Source organism: Meriones unguiculatus, chromosome 11 (genome assembly GCF_030254825.1).
Source record: "Meriones unguiculatus strain TT.TT164.6M chromosome 11, Bangor_MerUng_6.1, whole genome shotgun sequence".
Classification (NCBI taxonomy): Eukaryota; Metazoa; Chordata; class Mammalia; order Rodentia; family Muridae; genus Meriones; species Meriones unguiculatus.
The window spans coordinates 96,913,458-96,938,981 of record NC_083359.1 but is presented as its reverse complement, the minus strand read 5'-3'; the positions used below and the strand labels follow the sequence as shown (position 1 = coordinate 96,938,981).

Sequence of the window (25,524 nt, the reverse complement as noted above, 5' to 3'; positions counted from 1 at the left end):
AATTTTTTGTTGTAATTTTCAATACAGGATACTCTGTGTAGCCCTGGCTGTCCTGAACTCACTTTATAGACCTCTGCCTTCCTGAGTGCTGGAATTACAGGTGTGCGCCATCACACCTGGCTGGCATGTAGCATCTTTTTTCTTTTTTAGAAACTAATTTATTTATTTATTTTATTAATTACAATTTATTCATTTTGTATCCCAGCTGTAGCTTTCTCCCTTGTCCCCTCCCAGCCCTACCCTTCCTCCTCCTTCTCTCATGCCTTTACCCAGCCCACTGATAGGGGAGGTCCTCCTCTCCTTCCCTCTGACCCTAGTCTATCAGATCTCATCAGGCCTGGCTGCATTGTCTTTCTCTGAGACCTGGTAAGGCTACTCCCTCCTCAGGGGGAGGTGATCAAAGGAGTCTCTGTTTCCCTTACTAGAGAACCCCCTTGGACACTGAGCTGCCATGGGCTACATATGTGCATGAGTTCTATGTTATCTCCATGCATGGTCCTTGTTTGGAGTATCAATCTCAGAAAAGACCCCTGTGCCCAGATTTTTTGGTTTCGTTGCTCAACCATGTTCTCAGCAGCTTTATTCATAACAGCCAGAATCTGGAAACAACCTAGATGTCCCTCAACGGAGGATTGAATGCAGAAATTGTGGTACATTTACACAATAGAATACTACCCAGCTGTTAAAAACAAGGAAATCATGAAATTTGGAGGCAAATAGTAGGAACTAAAAACAATTCCTGAGTGAGGTATCCGAGAAGCAGAAAGATAAACATGGTATATACTCATTTATAAGTGGATATTAGACGTATAATATAAGATAAACATACTGAAATCTGTACACCTAAAGAAGCTAAGCAAGAAGGAAGACCCTGGGTAAGATGATCAGTTTACATTCAGAAAGACAAACTGGATGGACATAAGAAGAGGGAGAAAACGGAACAGGACAGGAGCCTACCACAAAGGGCCTCTGAAGGACTCTATCCAGCAGGGTATCAAAGCAGATGCTGAGACCTCAACCAAACTTTGAGCAGAGTGCAGGGAATCTTATGAAAGAAGGGGGGAATGAAAGACCTGGAGGGGACAGGAGCATGTAGTATTTTTAATGAGATTAGAAAGATTTTAAATGACACAGGACAAGAGGAGGAACATGGGATGGGGAGAAGAGGGAGAGATGGAGGGACCAGGAGGAGAGGAGGGAGGGGGCTACAGCCGGGATACAAAGTGAATAAATTGTAATTAATAATAATAATAATAATATCCCAGAAGGAGAAAGATACACATGGTCTATACTCACTTATATAGACCTATAAGATATGATAAACATAATGAAATCTATACACCTAAAGGAGATAACCAAGAAAGAAGACCCAGGGTAAGATGATCAGTCCTCACTTAGAAAGACAAATGGGATGGACATTGGATGTAGGAGAAAACAAGTAACAGGACAGGAGCCTACTACAGAGGGCCTCTGAAAGACTCTGTCTAGCATTGTATCAAAGCAGGTTCTAAGACTCATAACCAAACCTTTGGCAGAGTGCAGGGAATCATATGAAAGAAGGGGGAGTTAATATGACATGGAGAGGATAGGAGCTCCACAAGGACCAAATATATCAGGGCACAGGGGTCTTTCATGAGACTGTTTCTCCACCCAAGGACCATGTATGGATATAACCTAGAACCTGTGCTCGGATGTAGCCTGTGGTAGCTCAGTAACCCAGTGGGTTTACCCTAGTAAGGGGAAAAGGGACCATTTCTGACAGGAACTCAATGGCTGGCTCTTTGACCTCCCCACCCCTCAAGGGAGGAGCAGCCCTGCTAGGCCACAAAGGAGAACTTTGCAGCTAGTCCTGAAGATACCTAATAAAATGGTCAGATGAAAGGGGAGGAGGTTCTCCCCTTTCAATGGACTTGGAAAGGGGCCGGGAGGGTGGGATTGGGAGGGATTGAGGGAGGGGGATACAGCTGGGATACAGAGTTAATAAAATGTAACTAATAAAAATAAATAAAAATTAAAACAAAAGTAATTAAATGTTTGGTAGTATATCTGATTTATTGACTTTTGAGGATTACTTGATAATGAGTTATGAAAGGCTTTCTATGAGAGTATTAGTGTTCTTTTTAAAATCAAGATCATTGTTAGAATGGTGGATAAAAATATAAGCAAATATCTAAATTAAAGTTTTTTTACATATGGTGTTTCATGAGTGTGTAGAGGCCAGATTTCAGTGTCAGGCACCTTCTTTCATCATTCTCCATCTCCTTAGTTTTTGAGGTAAAAGTAACTCATTGGAAGTTGACATGAACAGCTAGACTGGCTGACCTGTGAGCCCCAGAGATCACTTGTCCCTGATTCCCAAGTACTGGGCATGCAAGCATGTGCATCATGCCCAGAACTGTTATGCAGGGTCTGGAGATGGAACTCAAGTCTTCGTGCTTCTCTAGCTAACGCTTTACCAACTATTGCCCCTAAATTTCCTTTACTTGCCTTAACAAAGAATTTAATACATGATTATAATGTATTGCCTTTTTATCTTTTCCTCCTCCTAAGTCTTTTTCATTGTTTTTTTATACCATAAGATCTTTTAATTTATTATCAATTACATCATTATGAACAGGTGTTTTGTGTTCGTTATATTAATCTATTTTTCTATTTTTGTTTTCCCCATTTTTCAAAAGAGGAAACTGAGGCATACAGAGATCGATATGCCCAGTTTGTCATTCACGTACTTAGTGTATTAAGTAAAAGAACTGTCATTTGAACCCGGACTGTTGGGTTCATAACCACCGTGAGCAGAATGATGAAAGGATGTTTTTTATGTATCTGTCTATTCACATGTCACCTTCATCCTCTACTGCCTTTCTGCTATGTCTCAATTTCCTTGTGGCTCTTTCTGCAGTGGGGATGTTCCAGTGCTCCCCTCTCTTTTGTATGAAGAGGTAAAACCTGAACACAAGGATTAGCTAAGGACTTTTAAGTTTTCTTTGCTTCCATTTTACCCCCTTTTTTGTAACCCAAATATGATGAACATTGTAGATGATTGTTTAAGGAAAATAAGAAAGAGAGAATGTTGAAAGGTACGAATTTACCCTTAAAATAATAGAGGCCATAGGTTCGATGATACATCATTTTTAGGGTCCCATACCACTAGAAGTTGGTCATTGGAGAGATTCATTGGCAAGAGTGTAAAATAAAGTGGTATTCTTCCCACTAATTTTCATAAAGTAGGAGTGAATTCAGCAGCAGGGTTGAACTACTTGACAGTTTTTCTCTCCCACATAGCACAGGCCTCCCTGATTAGTGATCTCTACACTTGTGTAATACTTGCACAGATGACAAAGGAGAGGTAGGGAGTAATTGTATTATACTGAGATGTCCTGAGTTTTTTGTCATGAGTGTGGCAGAATAGTGGCAAGTTATTTATTTGCTCAGTTAGTAGTTATTTCTTAGTCTGATCTGTTCTAGGTATTGAACAAGATGATGAGTAGGTTTGTGTTATGGTTACATTGTTTCCATATTTGATTTAATGAGGCTATTTAGTATAATTAAATTATATATAAGATATTACTAGATTTAAATATGTAGATAGAATGATGTGATAAAAATTGTTTACAGTATGGAAATGAATCTTTTCTAATGAATGAATGAATCTTTTCTAATATGTTTAAATTCGTCCCATTTCTTTGCAGATTTTTTTGGTCTTATTGTTTTGTTTGGAGGCAAGGTCTCTACAGAGCCCTGGGTGTCCTGGAACTCACTGTGTAGACTAGGCTGGCTTCAAACTCTCAGATATCTGCTGTCCTCTGTCTTTGCAGTACTTATAACATTTCCACATTATTAAAATAGTGTAGAAATGACTTCTTGTTCAAATGCTACGGTATGATGTAGAAATGGAGGGGTTTTGTAATGTAGAGAAAGAAAGCTCTGTTTTCACAATGTACTAGGGCGTAAGTAAAAGCAAAATAATAATTTAGCTCACATTTAACCCAGCAGGAAGCTGAGTACAGATTGAGTAATTCTCCACAACATATCTCCTTCTATGTAAACTAATCTCACGGTTTATTCTTCATTAAATTGCCAGGATGCTATTTTCTATTGGCAACATTGTGTGCAGCATTTTGTGTTCTCCACTCCCCCTTGATTTTCTCAGTAAAATTTGATAGCATAACACTGTTAGGCTATTGTTTTGTTTATAGAATAATTAAAAAGTATTTTTTCTTGGTTTAAAGTGTGATGTTGCCTAAAAATAATAGGTTCCAGGGTTTTATTAACCAGGTTGCCGAGTATCATTAAACAAATATTAGAATGCTTAAAGGTAAGGTGGTAATTGTTCAGGTTCTGGAAAAATTTAAAAAATAAAAATAAAAAACAACCTACAGATAAAGCACTGACCAGTTAGCCACACTGAGGTCTTAGAGAAGTTAAAGTTGGTCCAGCAATACCTTACAGCAGTGATTCTCAACCTTCCTAATTCTGCAGCCATTTTAATCCAGGAGTTCCTCATGTTGTAGAGTCCCCAAACCATAACATAATTTTTTGTTAATACTTTATACATGTAATTTTTGTACTGTTATGAATCGTAATGTTAATGTTTATGTTTTCCAATGGTTTTCGGAAACCCCTGTGAAAGGGTTTTTCAACACTCCCTGAAGGGTCATGACCCACAGATTGAGAAACACTGCTTTACAGTATATGATACATAGATTACTTTTTAAAAATTGTGTCAGCGTTAAAGCAAAACAGGGATCCTAACCTTCCTTTGGAAGTCAGCATGAAAATTATACTTAGTATAAAAATGACAAGTTTATGCATTATGCAGTGGAAGCAAAATTTCTTGATTATAATCTAGTTCTCAAAATAATCATGAAGGAACATATGGAAAAGCAGAGAAATGTGGGTACATCTGGAAAGCTTTTAAGACATCTTGAAAGTACAATGTAGAATCACCAAAATTGTAAACAACTTGCATGTCGGTCGTTACAGTGGTGATATTGTCCAGTTCAGGAGCAGACAGATCTCTGAAACAGGAGTTTGCAGTGCCTCCTCATCTTAGAGTCAGCAAAGCCACAACAGAATATTGACATATTGAAAGATTCTTTACTGCAATTACTCTCTGACAACAAATAGTATCAAGTACCCCTTTCTCTAGGCACATGTATAGATATTTGGGAATGTCAGAGAATCAGAGATGTTGCTTTTCCTTGATGGAGTTAAAGGTACTGCATAGTGGTCATAGTCAGCACTGATGAGTTAAACGAGAAGGAAAAAGTATTTGAAGGAATCAGTGAAGGAAAATGATACAACTGTTCTTCATTAGAAATGAGAAAATACATTTTTATTTAGAAAACTTGGTTTTGAGTACTTCTGTGTGTTAAACTATTGTGTCCAAACTGACCTCAAACTTCTAAGTTCAAGTTTCTTCAGCTTCCTGTCTATCTGGGGCTGCAGATGTGTACCAGAGCACAGTTTTATTTCTCATTATAATCTCTCACCAACATTCATCCTTACAGCTTACTAGACTTAAAATTTAATTAGGGTGGTATTGAATCTTCAGAATCCTTATTTTACATTGTCAGTACTTGTGTATATTTCAAAACTAAATTATTTTTACATTTTTAAGACTTTTATTTTCTCTGTATCGGTCCTTTGTCTGTCTGTATGTCTGTGAACTACAAGTGCAGAGGCCAGAAGAGGCCATTAAATCTTTTGACACTGAAATTACAGTTCATTGTAAGGCAGCATGTGCGTGGTGGGAACTGAACCTGAGTCTTCTAAAAGACTAGTCAGAGCTCTTAACCACTGAGCCATGCCTTCAGCCCCACAACACTAATTTTTTTTTTTAACTGATTCAGTCCATTATACACCTTTTCCCTAACTTCTAAAAACATGTTTTCAGGCATAGTCTTTGGTGTGTGGTGCTTGGTGGCTACTTAGAATGAGCAATCTGTAGCCTATATTGCCTTTGGTGTGTTTTGTAAACAAATCCAGGTGTTTTTTTTTTCTTTGTTTTTAACTTATTCAAACTAACACATATTCAAAGCCAGATGATCAGAGTTTTTCAGGGACATTGATAGAGATCACAAAAGAATTTAGCAGTTCTAATTTCCTGAAGGACAAAGAAATAACATTTGAATGACTCAGTGAAAGGTTACAATCTACATATTACAGTTTGTAAAAACTGGAAAAACTAAGTTGTATATGTGTATGAATGTGTATATATACATATATATCATAGTTCAGACATATCTCTGTATAGACATAAGTTTGTTAAAGTTTTAAGCTGTATGTTAAAATAGTAACAGCCAACACTTCTTTAATTTCTTTTGGACCATCTTTATCTTCTGTTAAGTATGTTGACTTAACATGAGAATAACATACTGAGCATCACTCTGAATGAAATGATTTACTGTTCTCTGAATTATAAACTGTTTTCCTTAGATTCAAATAATAATATATTTTAATAAGGACAAAATATGCAAATGTCACTTTCACTTTTAAAAGTTACATTTTATGTAGTCCTGTGCAATTAAAACGCACTGTGCAACTTCACTGCATTGGGAAGAATAGGAAATAAAATTATTTTTAAAATATCTACAAAATGCAGTAATGATAAGTTTAATGAGAAACATTTCTTCTCTGTGAGACATATTAAGAGGCTTCCACTTATAGCTTATTTGATGCCTTTATATAAAAATGCAGCAGGCAGTTTTAAAGACTGCAGGTGTTATGCTATATTTACCATCATGTATTTCTTATATAATAGTTGGCTTTAAGATAGTTAATGTATGTCATATATTGTTGGATTATATGTTTTTTTTTGTTTATGGGAAGATTTACTTATGAAATCCACTGGTGGAAAAAATACCCGCCTTATTCCTTTAGGAAGTTCATGTGCTTAAATTTATTTTTTGTCAACACACAACTAAATGTTTACTATAATGTAGATCATGAAGTTAAACAGATTTTCATGCTGATGGTAACAATATATTTTTTTAATCTGTGGTTAAAAATTGAAGCCCATGAAAGTTTGTATTATAGAGTAGTGCTGGAGATAGTTTATTGAAGTATTTAAAGTTTATTTTAGGTGCCAGATTTTTTAATGTATAAAGACATTTATTAGAATTTTGTGTGTGTACACATGCATTGTGTGCATGCACAAGTATGAGAGAAGGCACACACGTGTGCAGGTGAGCATACATTTGTATGCAGGTGAGTATGGAGGCAGAGGTTGGAGTCAAGTGCCTTCATTTATTACTCTCTGCCTACTGAGGAAGAGTGTCTCACTTGAGCCCAGAGACTACCAGTTCTGCTAGTCTAGCCATATTGTTCCAGGGATCTCCTGTCTCTGCCTTGCACATACTAGGATCAGCCTGGCATTTATGAGGGTCCTGGGGATCTAAACTTTGGTGGTAAGACTTGCAGAACAAGTACTTTTGCCTGCTGAGCCACATTTCCTCAGTTCCTAGAAATTCTTAAATCTGTAAAGATTGTACATAAAGACCAGGTGGTATGTGACTAGTACTTGGGAGGCAAAAACTAGAGCTCAGTTCAAGACGAGCCTTGGCAGCATAGGAAACTCTCATCAGTATAAGAAAAAAAGTTGTGGAAGTGCTGAGATTTCTTTTTATCTTTCTGTTTATTTTATCTTTGTCTTAAAGAAGTAGTATCATTTGAACTAATGTTGTAGCTAGATGTTGCGTAGTTTTTCTATATCTGTAGTCAAGAATAGTGTTTCTGGGCCAGAGAGAGCTGCTCTGTGGTGAAAAACAAGCACTGCTCTTCAGAGGACTCGAGTTTGATTTCAGCACCCATGTCAGGCTGTTCACAACCACCTCCTTCTAGGTCCAGTGAAGCTAAGTCTTTTTCTGGACTCCGTGGGTACCTGCATTCACCATGCACATGCCCTCCCCACAATGTGTTAAAAATAATGAAAATAAATCTTAACAAAAGTTTTATACACCTGGATCTAGCTTAAAAGGTCATTTTTTAATTGATGGTATGCATTTTATTAATGTTTTCTAATCATATGACTATTCCTGGATAATTACAGTGCTGATTACAAATTATATGAATTAGCAATGGTTCCATTTAATAACAAAATCTAATACCTGATATATGGTAAGCAGTATTTTAAGAGCTTCTATATTATGCCCTTTCATAGTTTGGGTAGGTACTATGGTAATTCTCACTTTCCAGTTGGAATGTGATGAGGGTAAGTTTTCTTAGTGAAGTAGTGGCTCAGTCGTGGTTCACATACAAAGTGTGTGCCCAGAGTCTTTCTTCCAGGCATTATATCACAAGTGTCTGACTTACAGTGATGAAGCAGTGTGTATGTGTGAAGTAGTAGTTTGAAATGTTTGATTAGGTTTTTTAATTCTGTGGTACATCAAGTAGGAGTGACCACTGGTAACTTTAATCAGCAATATTACACATATAGATTAATTTAAATTTATTCACTGATAGTAATTAGGATCTTTAATTTTCTGTGGGAAAATATGAATATAAACTAATTCCCTATTCCATGTTATAAGGAGCATATTCTTAAGGTGATGAGTTTATATAACTGAATTCTAAATAGTTGATTTATAAGATTTCTTAAAAAATAGTGCTATAATTATATCAAATCATTGATCTGGGTTGTATCTGTTTTATTAAGGCAAAAATTATTTTGCCTAGTTATTATTATCATTTATTTTTAGCCTAGCCCATGTTAGCGTAGACTATTGAGGGTAGGTTTTCAGTTTACGAGTATGAATTCAAAGTTTTCCACTGGTACATCTTTCATCTTGCTTCTAACTTTCTGCTTTTCATAGACTAGAACCATTTTAAGCTTCTTCCAACACCCTAACCTTAAGACAGAATTGGATATTTATTACTCTAATTCATCTTGAAGAACAGAAGCCTGGCTTATGTTTAAGCATCCTTTCCAGTTACGTATCTGAACAAGTAACAGACATCTCCAAGTAAATACAGATGAGAGGCTGTTGGAACATTTAATCTGTTTTTGGCCTAGGCATATATGAACTAGGGTATTTTCTGATACTTTCAGCTTTTAAAAACTATAATGATGATTTTAAACTAAGTACTAATGAATAATGAAATAAAGTTTAAATATGTAGACTCATTTAAATTGAAGACTTTAAACAATGTAATTTGACATTAGATGAAGACCTTTGGGAGGCCCTAAGTTGAATGTGTATCCCCCTACTCCCAATATGATCCAATTGAGTAGGTTGTCAAAATTTTAGATAGAAAATATGCAAAACAACCTGAGAGCCAAAACAAAAATTATCATATGTGCCCTTTTTTACATAGTGGGAATCTACTCAAAACTTTTGGGATTTTTAAAATGTAATACAGGAAATAAATTATTAATAAAAAGTTAGCAAAGACTCCATATCTAGAATTATCATAATTAAGGAGATAAAGCAAGACTCTTAAATTTTCTTTTAAATATACAGTTCACAAATAAGAATCTCTACTACTTATAAGAATATTTTGGAGTTTTTTTTATTTTGCATTTACAAGTAATTGACTAAGTACAGCTGTATATTTCTCTCTCTTGCTAAAATAATGGATCTTTAGATTTGTTTTTGTGGATGTTGTATAAATAACTCTGAGTATAATACATATAAAAGGACTCTTTAATTTCTTAGGGTCGGTATATTAAATAACAATAATAATGACATAACAACAGAAATTTTGTCACAGTCATAGCAGAAAAACAAGAACATAGAAAACAAGACATGAGCAGTGTTACTCTTTCTTCAAAAGCTTTAGGAGAAAATTTGTTCTTTATTTCTTGCAGTTTCTGGTGGCTCCAGGTATCTTTTAGTTTGTGCTGAATCTCCTGTCATTGTTCCCATAGTCACCTGCCTTCTCCATTACTCCATATGTTATGTTTACTCCTCTAGCAAATCTATTCTTCTAAGAGTATTTTAAATTAATATGGGGCTTTCCCAGATAATCCATGAGAAGCTATTCTAAAAAATCTACAGCTTTATTGCCTATGTTAATAAAGGATAATATTCACAAGTTCCAGAGATTGGGATTTATGCTCTTTTTTTAAAAATATAGCATCCATCCATCCATCCATCCATCCATCCATCCATCCATCCATCCATCCATCCAGCATTTTGCTTGCATGTGGGCCTACATACCAGAACAGGGAACCAGATCTCACTATCATGGTTATGAGCTACAATGTGTTTGCTAGGATTTAAACTCAGGACCTTTGGAGGAAGGGCCAGTGTTCTTGACCTCTGAGCCATCTCTCCAGCCCTGGATTTATACCCTTTTGAAAGTCTATCATTTAGCTCATTATACAACCTCCAAATACTATAATCGTTTTTTGGAAAAGTAGAACACCATACGTGGCATGGAGGTCCCATAATACTGATTTTAGAACTGAAAAATTCCTGTTGCTTAATAATGTAATTGTTAAAAAATTCACTGTAAACAAATCTTTGGAGCTGGTTGTGCAAAAATATGCTGTGATTATATATAATGAATTATACTCATAACAATTTGATGGTTATTGGCTTACATAATTATTATTTTAGAATCACTTCCACTTAATTAAAACTGTATACTGTAAAATGTATGCTTTGGCCACTAGTAACTTGTATTTATTCTGCCTTTTTATTACATAATTTCTTCTTGGTCTTGACTTAATCTTATTTTCTTTACTGTAACCCAAGGAGAAATAGGTTATTGTGGCTTGTTGTTGCTACTGTGTGGGTTCTTTTTTTCCCCCCATGCTTTGTCTCCCTGGTTTCACCCCCTAACACTAGATATGAGAAAAAGAAAGATAGAAGGGGGAAGAGAAAGAGAGAGAGAGACAGCCAGACAGCAAGACAACCAGACAGATATATCCATCCTTCACTCTAGTTTCTTACCCAACAGTTCTTCACAGTTTTCAGCCAAGTCCCTTCCAATGAGAGAGAGAGAAAGAGAGAGAGAGAGAAAGAGACAGAGATCCCTGAGAGAGAGAGAGAGACAAAGAGACAGAAATCCCTGAATCTAATTTTTCCTAACCATTAAGTTTCCAGCCCAGCCCCTTCAAATGATTTTCCCAACTGTCCTCCCTCAGTTCCCCAACAGTCTGCGTAAACAGTCTTCTCCCAGTTTTCCCAGTTCCAGCAGCTCCAGCCTATAACAGGACCTCTTCCTCTTCTGGCTGATCCAGAGTTCATGTCAAAGACAGCGTTCCTGCTCCCCTGGTCCTACTGGATGTCTGCATGTAGAAAAATGCAGACACACCCATATTTATCACCCTGCACAAAACTAAAGTCCAAGTGGATCAAAGAGCTCAACATAAAACAAGACCTAATAAATCTGTTTGAAGGTAAAGAGGGGGAAGAGCCTTGAACTCATTGGCACAGGAGACAAAATTCCTGAACAGAACACCCAACAGTACAGGCTCTAAGATCAACAATCAATAAATGGGACCTTATGAAACTGTAAAGCAAAGGACCCTCTCATTAGAACAAAATGACAGCCTACAGATTGGGAAAGGATCTTCACCAACCCTACATCTGACAGAGGGCGAATATCTAGACTGTATAAAGAACTCAAGAAGTTAAACAGCAACAAACTAAGTAATCCAATTAAAAATTGGAGTACAGAACTAAACAGAATTCTCAACAAAGGAATATCGAATGGGAGACAAACACTTAAACAGATGTTCACCATCTTTAGTCATCTGAGAAATGGAAGTCAAAACAACCCTGAGATTCTACCTCTAACTCATCAGAATGGCTAAAATAAAAAATTCAAGGGATGATGCATGCTGGAGAGGTTATGGAGAAAGGGGAACCCTTCTCTATTGCTGATGGGAATGTAGCCTTGTACAACCACTTTGGAAATCAATCCGGTGCTTTCTCAGAAAATTATGACTAGTGCTACCTCAAGATCCAGCTGTACTACTCCTCAGCTAAGAATTCTTAAAGGACCAGTTGACTAGCAACTGGGGATCCTTTAAAAGGGCCAGGTACACAAGATAAATCACACTACAAGTTATATACCCACACTACACACATAGGCAAGAGGGTTAGGTATGTGGTAGGCTGTATGATCTAGATTTGTTCAACAATGTTTGCATAGTGACAAAATTGCCTAAGGATATATAGCTGAGACCATTGCTGTCAATTGGCAATGCCTGACTGTGTGTATTGTTAACACTGGATTTCAAAGTGTCTATAACCTCTTGTCAAAGAGGGTAAGAAAGAAGTAGAAGTACAAGTTATGTAAATAGTAAGTTAGGAAAAGGTTGTGCTTGAAGACTTTTATCTATTTCCTACAATGATTCTCCAAGGTTTAGCAGGAAGAGTTCCTACAAAATTTGAATGGATATTAGTGTCCATAAAATTTTTTCTTGCTTTTTTGACATTTTGTTTCAATCATAAACAAGCTGTCTCATAAGTTAGTTGAGACCTACGAGCTGTAAGTACAAAAGAAAGGTAACTTGGTTTTAATATATTGAGTATTAGCTTAGAATGAGGATGTTGTGTTTTGGAGGCTGCGTCTCATTCAGGACAAGATGTATTGAGTATTAGCTTAGATTATGGGGACCTAGGAGATGGCTTAGTCTGTACAGTACTTGATGTATAAATTGTAAGGACTTGAGTTCAGATCCTCAGGACCCATGTCAAGAGCTGGTTGCAGTGCTTGAGACCTGAGATCCCAATGTTTGGAATGCAGAGACAGAAAGAGCTTGAGGCCTCTCTTGCTGGCCTTCATGTATCCATTTGTTTGCACGTGCATGCATACAACCCGCATTGCAACATTTCAACTAAGTATCTTATGGCTGGTTATTAGTAGTTTGTCTTAATTATTTATTACAGGAATGGTTTTGTTTTGTTCTGGGCATATAACCCTATAAAATCTAGGATTTTCTGTTTGTACTTCATAGAACACCCTGTGACATTTCTTTATCTGAAATCTGATTGCTGGATCACTGCACTAGTAGTAGAAGTACTCGGTTAATTTTCCATAATCAGCTGGAAAAGACCCATTGGGACACCATGGAAACAGTTCTACCAAAGTAGTACTTAGTCTTCACTGGACTCAGGGTCATGCCAGGAAGTCAAAAAAATTAGCTTTTTTAACATAGTTGTAGGCTAGGAAAGTTCCTCTATGTTTGCTGAGCAAAGTGGCAAAAGATACTGCCCTTTTTGTTGTTTATTCACTGGCTGAATTTGTGTCCTCTGTAAGGATCATTTTTATTCATTCCAGTTTTGGAACTAGAAAAGGCATATTTAATAAGGGTGACACACACTTGCTGAAATATGAATTTTTCTTCAGAATTTTTGTGGAAACCTATAAAAGGTTCTTTGTGCTCTGCTCCCTGCTTTCCCCTGCCTGAAAATATTTAGCTCCTTTCTCCAGATGTTTATTAGGCATATCTGACTGAAAATTGGTGGAATACTAGAATAAGCTCCATGATGGTAAAGTTTTTTTTTTCTTTTTCATTTTTTTGGTGGTGGTGGAGGGGTTCCAACTTGTGTTCCCAGCACCTGGAACTGAGTACATGAATGAATATGCTGCAAGTTTATTTATGTTATAGATGGACGATGACAGGAATACAGAAAGCAAATTAAGAATGTTGATTGAAAGTTTTATACTCAATTTTAGTTAAGTGTACAGCTCAATTGCTGAGTAAATGAATCAGTTCAAAATTATTAATAAAACATTTTCAAGAATACTGCCTTTTTTTAAGTGAACGTGGAATTTTTCGTTTTCCATTGTTTTTTCCTTTCGTGCAAATAAGTTTATTACTGTCTAGATGTAATCCATTTTTCTTAAGGAATATACTATAGACTCATTTTCACACAACTCAGACAGCTGTAAGGCCTACTGTAGGCCACACTAAATATTTTAAATTCTATAGTTACCTTATTTTAAAAGATATATTTGTCATGATTGTTTTATTTATCATCACCTGAACATGTAAATACTTAAGATGCTAAAGGAATTAGGTTTAGAACTTAAAAATTGTTTTTATTTTAATTTAACATTTACCAAGTGAATGTATTTTGTTCTATTTCACACAAAAAGAAGTGGTTGTTTTATGATTTGGTCTGTCTATATTTTTTAAATGGATTTGTTTCATTTTATCTTTGGTATGATTATGAAATTGTTACTTACTATTCAGCTTGATAAACATGTATTATAGCAGTATAAATCTCCTCTTGTTAACAACAGTCTTTAGAACCTAAATGCTAATTATTAATTAGAGATTGACACCTAACAATGTAAAATTATATAGGAATGCATAATTAATAGGGAAGAATCAAATAATGAGGGCAGTCAACACAGGAGCTACTTTATGTTTTGATTAGGAGCTGTGAATTTAAGTATTCTTCGCTTTATAAATTTAAATTATGTGGTTGCTAAGAATAGAAACCTTTTTAGTAAAAGAAGGCATCAGATCTGTGTGTGTGTTTGTGTGTGTGTGTGTGTTGAGATTTCTTATATCTACCCATATACGTGTGTGAAATATTTATATGTGTATTTATCTTTTTTAGTCACTTTGATTATCAATCAAGTGATAGGCACTAAGTAGGAGTATTAGTGTAAACTGTAAGTAAACAAAGACTGGCAGTATTTGCTGCGATAATGAAAGTTGAGCTCCAAGAATTTTGGAAAACATATCTACTGTCCTGAGCACTAAAGCCTCCCAGTAGTTTAAAAGGAGTTTGTTTGTTTTTTAAAAAATGAAATTGAATAGTGATAAATATAAGTGTATGAAGTGTTTCAACTGTGAAAGTTGAACTGCTTAAATCAGTAATCCAATATCTGTATGATTAATGCATGATTTTTAAAATTGTGTTTAGTATACAGTTACTCAAGGTGCAATCTGAATAAACCTGTAGGGTATTTGAACCGTCTTCCCTTTTTCACTAATCTACTTGAGTTGTATTTCCCCTTATATTTCAACCAGAACAATATATTTTAATAGATTGAATATATTAACAGAAAAGTCCAGCTATTTGTATTTAAGAGATAGGTAGAAATGCTATACAGTGAAGCTTTTCTTATTAAAGACCAGGTTTAACCATAAAATCCTGGTCTTTTCCTTTTGCCTTCCTAGTGGTAGGATTACATGCTACCATTTTGGCTCAGAAAATAGTTGTTTGTGTTTGTTTTTTAATGTATGTATGTTTCGTTAAATGTAATGAGTTTGGTTTTTTGTTTGTTGTTTTTTGAGTCAGGATCTTTGTAACCTTGGCTGTCCCAGAGTTCACTTTGTAGACCAGGTTGTTCTTGAAGTCACAGAGATCCACCTGCCTGTGCCTCTTGAGTGCTGGCATTACAGGAATGTTCCACCTTCCCATCAAATAGTGTTAGTCTTAAAACACTTTAGAAGAGTGATAAAAGCAATGTAGTAAACACATTGATAAGATTGATCTGGAGCTGGTTTTTTAGTAGAAGTTATTGTGAATAGTATGGGGAAGGCAGTTAGGAACATTAGTAGAGGCTGGATGTAAGGCAGTGAATGGGTCAGTTAGGTAAGGCTATCAGGGAGATACTTGAGAAGGTCCTCCGACTTAGTTTTTAGTAGTAGAAGGCATGGCAGAGGTCAATGCTAGGTTTAAACTTGGTCAAAAGAAAAAGCTGCTTTGTAGCAAAGGTAAAATTTTCAGATTTTTGTAGTTCTGAGATTCAGCATATAAATAACACAGGAGACCAGATAATCCCTTGGTTCTTTTCTCTTCTGCTTTTTTTTCCTTCCTCTTCCTCCTTTCCACTTCCTTCTTCCTTTTCTCACTCACTCAGTCCATACTGCTGTCCTCAGTCTTGGTTTGTGGCCCTGGATGGCCTGTCAATCATGCTGATGCTCCTGCTTCAGTCTCCCTGAGTGCTGAGAAAACAGGTATGAACTGCTATGGCTGCTTTGCCATAGTGCTGTTAAGTGTCATGGCATTACCCCTGCTTTTTCAAATTTTTGTCCTATTTTGGTACATAGTTAGGGGCTCATATAAGTCTAATAAATTATACATTTATCTATTTTTAGTCATGCCTTATAAGTACTATGTATTGTATTTCCTTCTAATGTAAGTTTGGTGTATTTTGAGCTTCATTAACTCATTTTTTTTGTTGTTTTTTGTTTTTTTGTTTTTTTTTTTAATTTTGTGACTTGTTCACATGCATTGTGTGAAAGGTTATTTTTCTAGAGAGGAATTAAGGTTAAGATTTAACAAGGAAGTGCGCCTATAACAATCCCATATTCTGGAGGCTGAGACAAGAAGATCAAGTTTGAGGCAAGCCTGGGCTATGTAGCAGTGAGACCCTGTCTTAAAAAGGAAAAAGAATTAACTTCTTCCAACTTTTTTTGGAAAACAAAACCCCAGTATTATTGGTCATGAAAATCGAATGTGTATTTCAACTCGGCTTATGATGTGTTTTTCTCTGGAATTCATAAATACTATGTGGGTGATTTACTAGGGCTTTCTAAAATGGTGGAAAACATCCTATAACAACCATCTGATAAAGTGAAAACTGAACAAAATGTGCATTCAGAGGAATGATTCTCTAAAGGAATAAGAGTGCAAGTGAAAAAGTATGGAATCATTAAAATCAAAGTGTTTGGGTTTTTATTGAATCTTAATTGTAAACTTACTTATTGCTTTTGGGGGGAGCAGCCTTGCCAGGCCACAAAGGAAGATGATGCAGCCAGCCTTGATGAGACCTGATAAGCTAGGGTCAGACAGAAGGGGAGGAAGTCCTCCTCTATCAGGGGACTAGGGAAAAGGCATAGGGGTAGAAGGGGGAGGTAGGGATGGGAGGAGATAAGGGAAGGCGCTGCCGAGGAGATACAAAGTGAATAAATTGTAATAAATAAATATATAAATAATATTAAATTAAAAAATTGGAGACCAGTGTTCTAAGATATGTTATAGCATAATTTATTTTTAATATAAAAGTTACTTCAATTTTTTGACATTGACATGTGTATTCTCTCCATGTAGGGGAATACATAAAAAATTGGAGGCCAAGATACTTCCTATTGAAGACAGATGGCTCATTCATAGGCTACAAAGAGAAACCTCAAGATGTGGACTTACCGTATCCCCTCAACAACTTTTCAGTGGCGAGTAAGTGAACAACAATTGGTAGTTCACCTTCGTTTCACTTGTTTGGCAAGTATGTTAATGTATCTGAGAAGCCATTACAAAATTCCAAAGAAATGACCAACTCTGTAAGAAATTTCAGCTCATTAAGATAGGAATCTTATACAGTGCAATGCAGTTTACTGTTTTTATAAAGTTGAATATGATAAATATAATTACCCACCTTTGCAACTTAATTTTTTTTAATAAAGTATAAATAAACACTATGAACTTGGTTGTAAGATGTGACCCTACTAGCCAGGCATGGTGGCACACATCTTTAATCCTAGCTTATACTTACTGATAAAATAAAAAGAACTTTATGTGTTAATCCAGAAGCAAAGCATTTTCAAGTTCTATGGTGTTAAATAAAAATTTTAGTGAGACGGCCTTCTTTACTCTGTATCTGTTAGGTGTTATCTGTTAGACATGTTTGAAAAACATGGGGGGAGAACTGAAGTTTATAATCATAATTAACAAAAAATCCTAGAAAGAAAACATTTTTTAAGTATTATGGAATTCATTTTACCATGTAAGAACTTCAAACTTTATTATCAGTTTATAAAATAAAACTCAGAGTGTGGAATTACAACTAATTGAAGAAGGCTACTATATTTTATTTCCTAAATTTTTTTTTCTAATTTTTTATGCAACATATTTTGCTCATGCTCTTTACCCTTCTGAATAATTCTTTCAGATCTTCCTTAGAAACTAATTTTAAACCCTTGCATTAATATCGGTGATTTCTTATATAGAGAATTTTTTAACTTTTGAAATGAGAGCTCCATGTGCATATATATGTGTATATTTTAAAAAATAGCCTTTTCTCTATTTATCAAATCATGTTCATTATATTTTAATGGCCCTGGTAAATAAGAAATTACTAAATCATTTTGACAACTGGAATAGGCTATAATGGGTTTTTAAATTGCTTTAAGATATATATTTCAGTCTAAAGGTATTTTAAATGAAAGTTTGCTTATTAAAGTGATAGAAACTATCTTTTAAACAGTTGTCATGTCCCACCTGAAGCGTTCGTCCATTTTACCAGCAATTCTTTTGGCTTGTCTGAAATAATTTATAAAAGTACAGAAAAATGTATCTACTGATCAAAATGCAGCATTTTTTTGACCTTATGAAATTTCACACCCCAACAAGTTTTAAAGACATACTGTATGTCACAGTCTGCCAACATCTGCTCTAACACTTCCACTGGCAGAGGCTGAAATAAATGTGTACTTATGGAGAGAGATCCTATTTAGTGACTGACAGCTTCTTGACAAAATAAATAGCAATTGACATCTGTAAATTTTATGTGCATAACCAAGTACTTGCTGGTACTTGGTTGTCACAGGTAAAGTTGTATTTGAATCCCTAATATTCAGGAGTATTATTTTAGGTTTTAACATGACTCCATATTTATTTATTTATTTATTTTGGGAAAGCTTTATTATAACCTTAAATAATACCTTCACTGAAAGGACACTAGTGAAAGAAATGGTTCAGATTTCAACTTTGGCACAAGTGCAGAGCATGACTGGGGTAGATCATGTTTTTAAACTCTGATCTTAACATTGCCGTCATCAGAATACTGGTCATCCGTTTCCTGCTTCTTAAGGTAGAGTTTGAGCAGGTCCTGGAGGATTAAGCAGATAAGAAGCTAATTCAAACTAAAGAAGAAGTGGAGGTATTATAGGCAGAGGGTGATGATGCTTTTATCCGGGATCAATGGAAGAAACTTACCCAGGTTTCTTTGGCTGGTAGGTAGTTTTCTACTTGCCTTGGTCACAAGTGAAATATTGTTTCTCAAAGAGGCTAGGAGATGACTTGGCAGTTAATAGCATGGTGACTGTGGTTCACAGCCATCTGTAACCCTGGTTCCAGCAGATCTAACACTCTCTTCTGGTCTCTGTGGTTACCTTCATGCACACGTCACACATATAAACAAGCAGATGCACACAGGTGTACACAAATAAAAGTACATTTTAAAAATTAAAGAATTTAAATAGCCTTTTAAATGATTATAAGTTTTTTCGAAGATATGATAATAAACCCCATTGATAGGTACGATTTGAGTTCTCCATTTTTCTGCCACTTAAAAATATTTGTTCACGGGCTGGCTTGGAAGATGGCTTTTTTGGTTATCTGCTTCTGTGCTGATATAAGTATCTGTGATTGGCTGTCTGATGACCATGTAAAACAAGTGCAGCAGAGCATACCTTTATCCCAGGTCTCCAGTAGCCGAGAAAGGCTGGTTCATGGAACTCATGTCTCGGCCAGCCCGTCCTGATCTGTAAGTTCTAGGCTTAGTGAAAGACTGCCTCAAAAAGTAGGGTAGAGAGTGGTTGAGGAAGGTAACACTTGACCTTCACACACATGTTTACATATAAGTATTAATATATATATGTGTGTGTGTGTGGATATGCACATGAACATTTATACATGTATATGGACTTCAAATTTTATAGAACTAGGTTTTCTACTCATCTGAAAAAAATTATGAGCCGAAATTAATTTTTCTAATATTCATTATATTTGGTTTTTATCTCTTCTTAATAACATTGACCAGGCTAAAGGTATAGCTTAGTGGTAGAGTACATGCTTAGCATACATAAGGCCTTGAGTTCAGTCCACAGTATCAGGAATAAAAATTCCCAAAGGCCCTTTGTTCTCACTGAGTCCATTTCTTAACCACTATAGTCTAACTTCTTCCCTTGTCTATTTGATTGAAACCACTTTTGATGATTTCTCCAGTGGCCACCTCATTTCTAATGTGGGGGGAAAGTAAACAGTTTTTTCTTCCTATGTTGGGTTCATGGCTAAGGACACTATAAACAAAATAAGAACAGACATATCTAGAGTTTGGAAACTAAGAATCAAAGAAGACTTGTCTGTTTTGTGCAGAGTTTCAGTTTGTAGCCCTGGTTGGCTTGTAACTTGCCTTGTGTATTAGGCCTCAAAGTAACAGACCTTGCTTCAGTGTCCTCAGTGATGGAGTCAAGGCGTGTAGAGTAACAAAGAAGTGGATAATCATGGGGAAGTATGGGATATGGGCTATAATGTAATGGTAGTAGGCTGGAGAGGACTGTGAAGGCCTGATTGTTGAAAACTTTGTTTGATGACTGTCTTCAGAGACAAGGACATTTGTTCCAGGAATAGGAAGTGCACTTGTGAAAGGAGGAACTAAGATCTGTTCTAATGCAAAGTCAGGAAGTCTTTACTACATTTATGAACTGGTTCAGGCAGAGCAGACAAGAGAAGGTAGAAAGTGGCCTTCTTGCTTTTTATTTTTTCCTCAAATTCTAAGGTAACATATTTGGCTAAAACTCATCATTAAGCTTAGACTTAATTTTCAATTTTAATTTGTTTTCTGGATTGATACCAAGGCTGCATTTAGAACATGATGCTGACCAAAATTTTTGGTTGGGGTTTCCCTCTGTGCTGTAAGGTTTCTTTGTGTCCTTGTTGTTTCCTTTGCATAGTATATAATTTGTTATTTAATAAACATCTGGCTAAGGACTGCACATTTGTACATTACAGTTGGATTTATAGGACTACATTATTCCTCAATTTCTAGTTACAAACTCTGCACCATATTCCCCGTTTTTTTTATGCATTCACACCAAGCTGCTTTCCTGAGATATATGCTGCCATATTAATTTCACTATAAGTTATTGCCATGCTAGAAAGTTTCTAGCCTTTACCTGTCCTAGGATGATCTCAAAACAGTTGTCTATTTTTCCTTGTTACTCAATATTTCAGTTCTGCCTCTGCTTGAGCAGAAACCTGGATCTATTCCCCATGTTTTTTTTTTTTACTTCACATCTTTACCACACTCTCGGTCCATTTCTAGTTCTGCTGATTTTATTCTTATGTTTTAACCTATTATGTATGACTTTAACTATTTTCCTGGAATGAATCACTCTTAATCTTTGATTCTTAACTAGATTCTCCGTCTCTAGTTTGTGCCACTCATCTTCCTTCACTTGTCTGTCAAAGTGATCTTTCTAAAATTACATCCTAACTATGCCATCTCCCCATGAAAACTCTGCCTTGGATCTTCATTGCCTACTGGATGGCATCCAGCTTCCTTAATGTATCATACCAGGATCTCTTCAATCTGGCCTCTCCTTTCCACTCCTGCTTCATGTCTCTTGTGCTCTGCAATTCTGCTTCAGCAGTGTTGAGCTGTTTATAGCTCTCCAAAACCTTTGCTGCTTTTCTGCTCTTTGTCTTTGCTTTTGTTTGGAATGTCTTTATCTTTTGTTTGATTATATAATTTTCTTTTGTTTTTTTTAATTCATATATAAACCTCTTTCCCCATTCACTCATTCAAAACTGTTTCTCTGCCTTTTTCATATTGCTGTGTGTGTGTGACATTGTTTTTTGGTTCTTCACGAATAACTCATTTACTATTAGTCTGAGTTATTCTAGGTGAAGTAGTTTGATCTTATCTCCTAGTTTCTACGTATTATGACTCAGTGGTTTTTCTTGAATATATGAGAACATACTGTGTAAATTTCTCCTTTTTAGATAAGAAAATGAAGCCTTTGGGGTCAGTGGTATTTAAATATCAGGATTAATATGATGTGACTCAAGGCTGAAGAGATGGCTCAGTATTTAAGAGTGCATACATACTGATCTGAGTTCAATTCCCAGCTTCTGTGGTGACTCTTACCTGCCTGTAATTCCAGCTCCAGGGAAATTGATATCTCTGGCCTCCATGAGTACCTGTACTCACTGGAATGTACTGCCCCCCCACATAATTAAAATAAAGTGCATCTTTAAAGAAATCTTGTAATACTCTATCCTTTTTCCTCTCATCGTACTAGAATATTATGTTTTTCAGTGTATTACACACATATACTTCATTGTGATAAAACGCCTTAAAAGAAGCAACCGAAGGCAGGAAGATTTATTTTGGATCATATCTTTGGAGGTTATCCTGTATGATAGATTGTTGTCGTTATTGTCTTTTTTTTTTGTTCTTTGAGTGCATAGTGAGCAACTGCTTTATGAGGAAAGCATGTACCAGAGTAAAATGATTTATCTCATGACCAGAGAACAAAAAGAAGAAGAAGAAGAAAAAGGATCAAGGTGTTCTATGCCCACCTTCAGGGATATGGTACCAATAACCTAAAGACTTCACATCTCAGCTCCTCTCCTAAAGTTCCTACCATTTCCCAAGAGCCCCAGGCTAAGCACCAAACCTCCAACACGTGTCTTTGGAGAATATTTAACATCTACTAATAGCAGACAGTTTTCATCTTCACTTTTCATAAATTTAGAATATAAGAACCAGTACTCAATGTTAAGTATCCATTGGCATCCAGAATGGAACTTCATGAAGTACTAAAGGATGTGGATAATAGTATTTGACCTTTATTCTAATTTGAAGTTACCATTCAAATATGTACTGTGAATGAAGGTGCCTTCTAAATGCAGTGATGAGATTTAGAAATTATTTTTAAGCAAGGTATGACACTAAAAGTTACCATGATTCCTTTCTAATGATCATAGATTGAGGTCATCTTAAGTCATTGTTGAGAAAACGTGCGTATTATAGAGTTGAAAAAAACTGCTACAAACACACAGAGGGTACTTTGAGCAAAGTAGCTTTTCTATCCAGGAGCCGTGGTCTCTGATACTTTACAGTTAACATCTTTTTACTGAAGTCTTAGATTGTTAAACGTCAAAGTCGAAATGAGTTCTCTATGGAAGACTGAGAACTGCCCAGATGTCTTCAGGTTCATCCTATTTTTGCCAGGTTCTTCCTTACTCTGTGTGGTGGGAAGCAGGGTGTACCAGCAGTTGTCCCAGGAAGACCCTCCCAGAAATCTGTTATATGCTACAAAAGTTGGTCCATCCTGAAAATGTTTCTTTTCCAAAACTTTTCTTTAATCTCTTCTATAAAAGATAGAACACCTACGTTTCTAGTCCTCCTCCCATTTGAAAAAAATGAGGGTTTTCTATCTAACCTATTTTTTTCTCACTGGGAAGAAGGGAGGTATAGAAAGACCAGGAGGGGACAGGAGCTCTACAAGGAGACCAAAAAAGACCCCACCCCCCCCCCCCGCAAAAAAAAAATCTGGGCTCAGGGGTCTTGCAGAGACTGATGCACCAACTAAGAACCATGTACAAAGAGGACCTAGACCCTCATGTTTGGATGTAGCCCATGGGCAGCTCATTCTCCATGTGGGTTCTTGTAAGGGGAGCAGGAGCTGCTTCTGACATGCTTGGTTGCCTGCTCTTTGATCACTTCCCCCTGGTAGGGCGACCTTGTCAGGCCACAGAGAAAGAGGATCCACACAGTCCTGATGAGATCTGATAGGCTAGGGCCAGATAGGGGAGGAGGACCTGCCCTATCAGTGGACTAGGGGAGGGAGATGGGGGGAGATGGAGGGAGGATAGGACCAGGAGTAGATGAGGGAGGGCACTACAACTGGGATACAAAGTGAATAAATTGTAAAAGTAAATAAAGAAATGTAAAAGTAAATAAATAAGAAAGAAAAAGAAAGAGAGGGAGATAAAGAAGGAAGGAAGGAAAAAAAGGAAGGAAGAAAGAAAAAAGAAAGAAAGAAAAGGAAAGAAAGAAAATTATGGGTCTTAAAACCACTGAAATCAGCTTTATGCCAGAATGAATCTTAGATTCAGATTTCAGCCCTGGAGAAAAATGAGTTCATTGTTCCAGTCAAGATATATGGGGAAAGATATTTATCACTTACCAATAATTCTGTACATCTAGAAGGGGCCATAAATAGATATGGATTATGAGGGTTCAGAATAATTCAATTTTAAACATATATTGATCATTTGGTTTTTTACTTGGTGTCTAGTGGGTTATATTATAAATTTTATATATAGGAATTTGAGATAGACACTTCATAATATTAATATTGTACATATAATAGGGGAAGAGAAAAATGGGTTTAAATTGCCAAAATGAATTTTATATAAAATAAACTTGTTGAAAAAGCAACATGTAATAGTTAGCTAGGGTTTAGTTTTGAATTGTTGGCATGAGTTCTGGATGATAGGGTTTTAGAAGAAGGAATGGAATTATTAATTACATAAGCACTTAAGTCAGAAATAAGTACCTTGCTTGACATCTGGTTATATTGTGTGGTATAGGTGTGTATCTGCAACAAACAAGCTATGTCAGTCAGTTCTTCCTGATAACTGCCAACTCAGATCTTCTTCCCTGGACTATGAACAGTCTCCTAATTGGTTTCTTATGTTCAGATATTCTTTTCTCTGAAATATTTGGAAGAAATGGTTAGGATATGTAAGAACAACTCTGTGCAAATAACCATTCCTTCTCTCAGGAAAAAAAAATCTTAGAGTTGCTCCCTTTTTAACATGGGGAAGCTGAATTATTTTTACTTATCCATAAACACTTTTAAAAATAAAATTGTATGTATATTTACATACCTATATCTTTTATATATGTGTCCTTATACTGTATAATTTTTATTGTGGTAGTGTTGAACATGGAAGCTAGGCCTAACTCATTTGGTAACCTTACTGATGAGCTACACCCCAGTGCTCTATGCCTGTGTTTTCTGTTGAGTTCAGTACATGCACATTCATACGTGTCCTTACTTTGAATGACTTCTTAGACTATTTTATATGCTTAATTATTTGAAGATTGGATGTACTTTTATTTGTAATTGTGAAGAAACTTGTAAATTAGAAAGTAAGTGTAATAGTAGTTATATTTCACTATAAGAAATACATGCTTTATTTAAAAATAAAACAGAAAGTGACAGTGTAAATTTAGTCAAACAGCTTTTGAAGAACCAAGTTTTGCAGCTTAAGAATTGTCCATGTGTCAAGTGTTGCCCCTGGATATTCAGAAGCTTCAGTTTTCTTTTCAAAATATTACAGTGTTTTTCTGAACCTTTTAAAGGAAACTTGTTTCCTATCTATTGGGAAGAAATTAAAATTCAATTGTTTTTTTAAAAATTATTGCTGCTTAAGAAAGGGAGAGAATGTGGTAGGTAATGGTTTAGAGAAAGCTGGCTAGTGATGAGCTTACAGTCTGTGATGGCAGAGTGAAAGTAGACCCTAGCCGAATTAGCTTCCTTTGCACCTGCTCTTTTCTTTCTGCCACTGAGCTTTCCCAAGCTTCCTCATCTTTTGCCTGTCTGTAAGAGATGATCTGTAAAAAACTGTTACCAAGTTACTTTTACATACTTTTAACTCTTGTTCCTGGTTTTCTTGTGTTCCTATATCACAACTTGGCATACATACTCTGTTTTACCTGTTGTGTATATTAGCATAATTTGGATAGATATTATTAAATTTAATACGTGCATTTAGTCTCTATAGGAAGAGAACTGAGAGAATGGAAATATATGTAGACAAGATACATTAGAGTGGCACAGGCTGTGACCCAGGTCATACAACA

At 35.9% G+C, this 25,524-nt stretch overlaps 1 protein-coding gene across 5 annotated transcripts in view; it reads left to right on the top strand.

Moving 5' to 3' along the window:
- Positions 1–25,524, top strand: part of Akt3 (AKT serine/threonine kinase 3) — a 239,096-nt gene that overhangs the window by 93,133 nt on the left and 120,439 nt on the right. For all 5 annotated transcript variants that reach the window (XM_060364761.1, XM_060364757.1, XM_060364758.1 and 2 more), the window contains one exon: positions 16,974–17,099. In XM_060364761.1, coding sequence (XP_060220744.1) covers positions 16,974–17,099 — 126 coding nt within the window. The remainder of the gene's footprint in view (positions 1–16,973; positions 17,100–25,524) is intronic.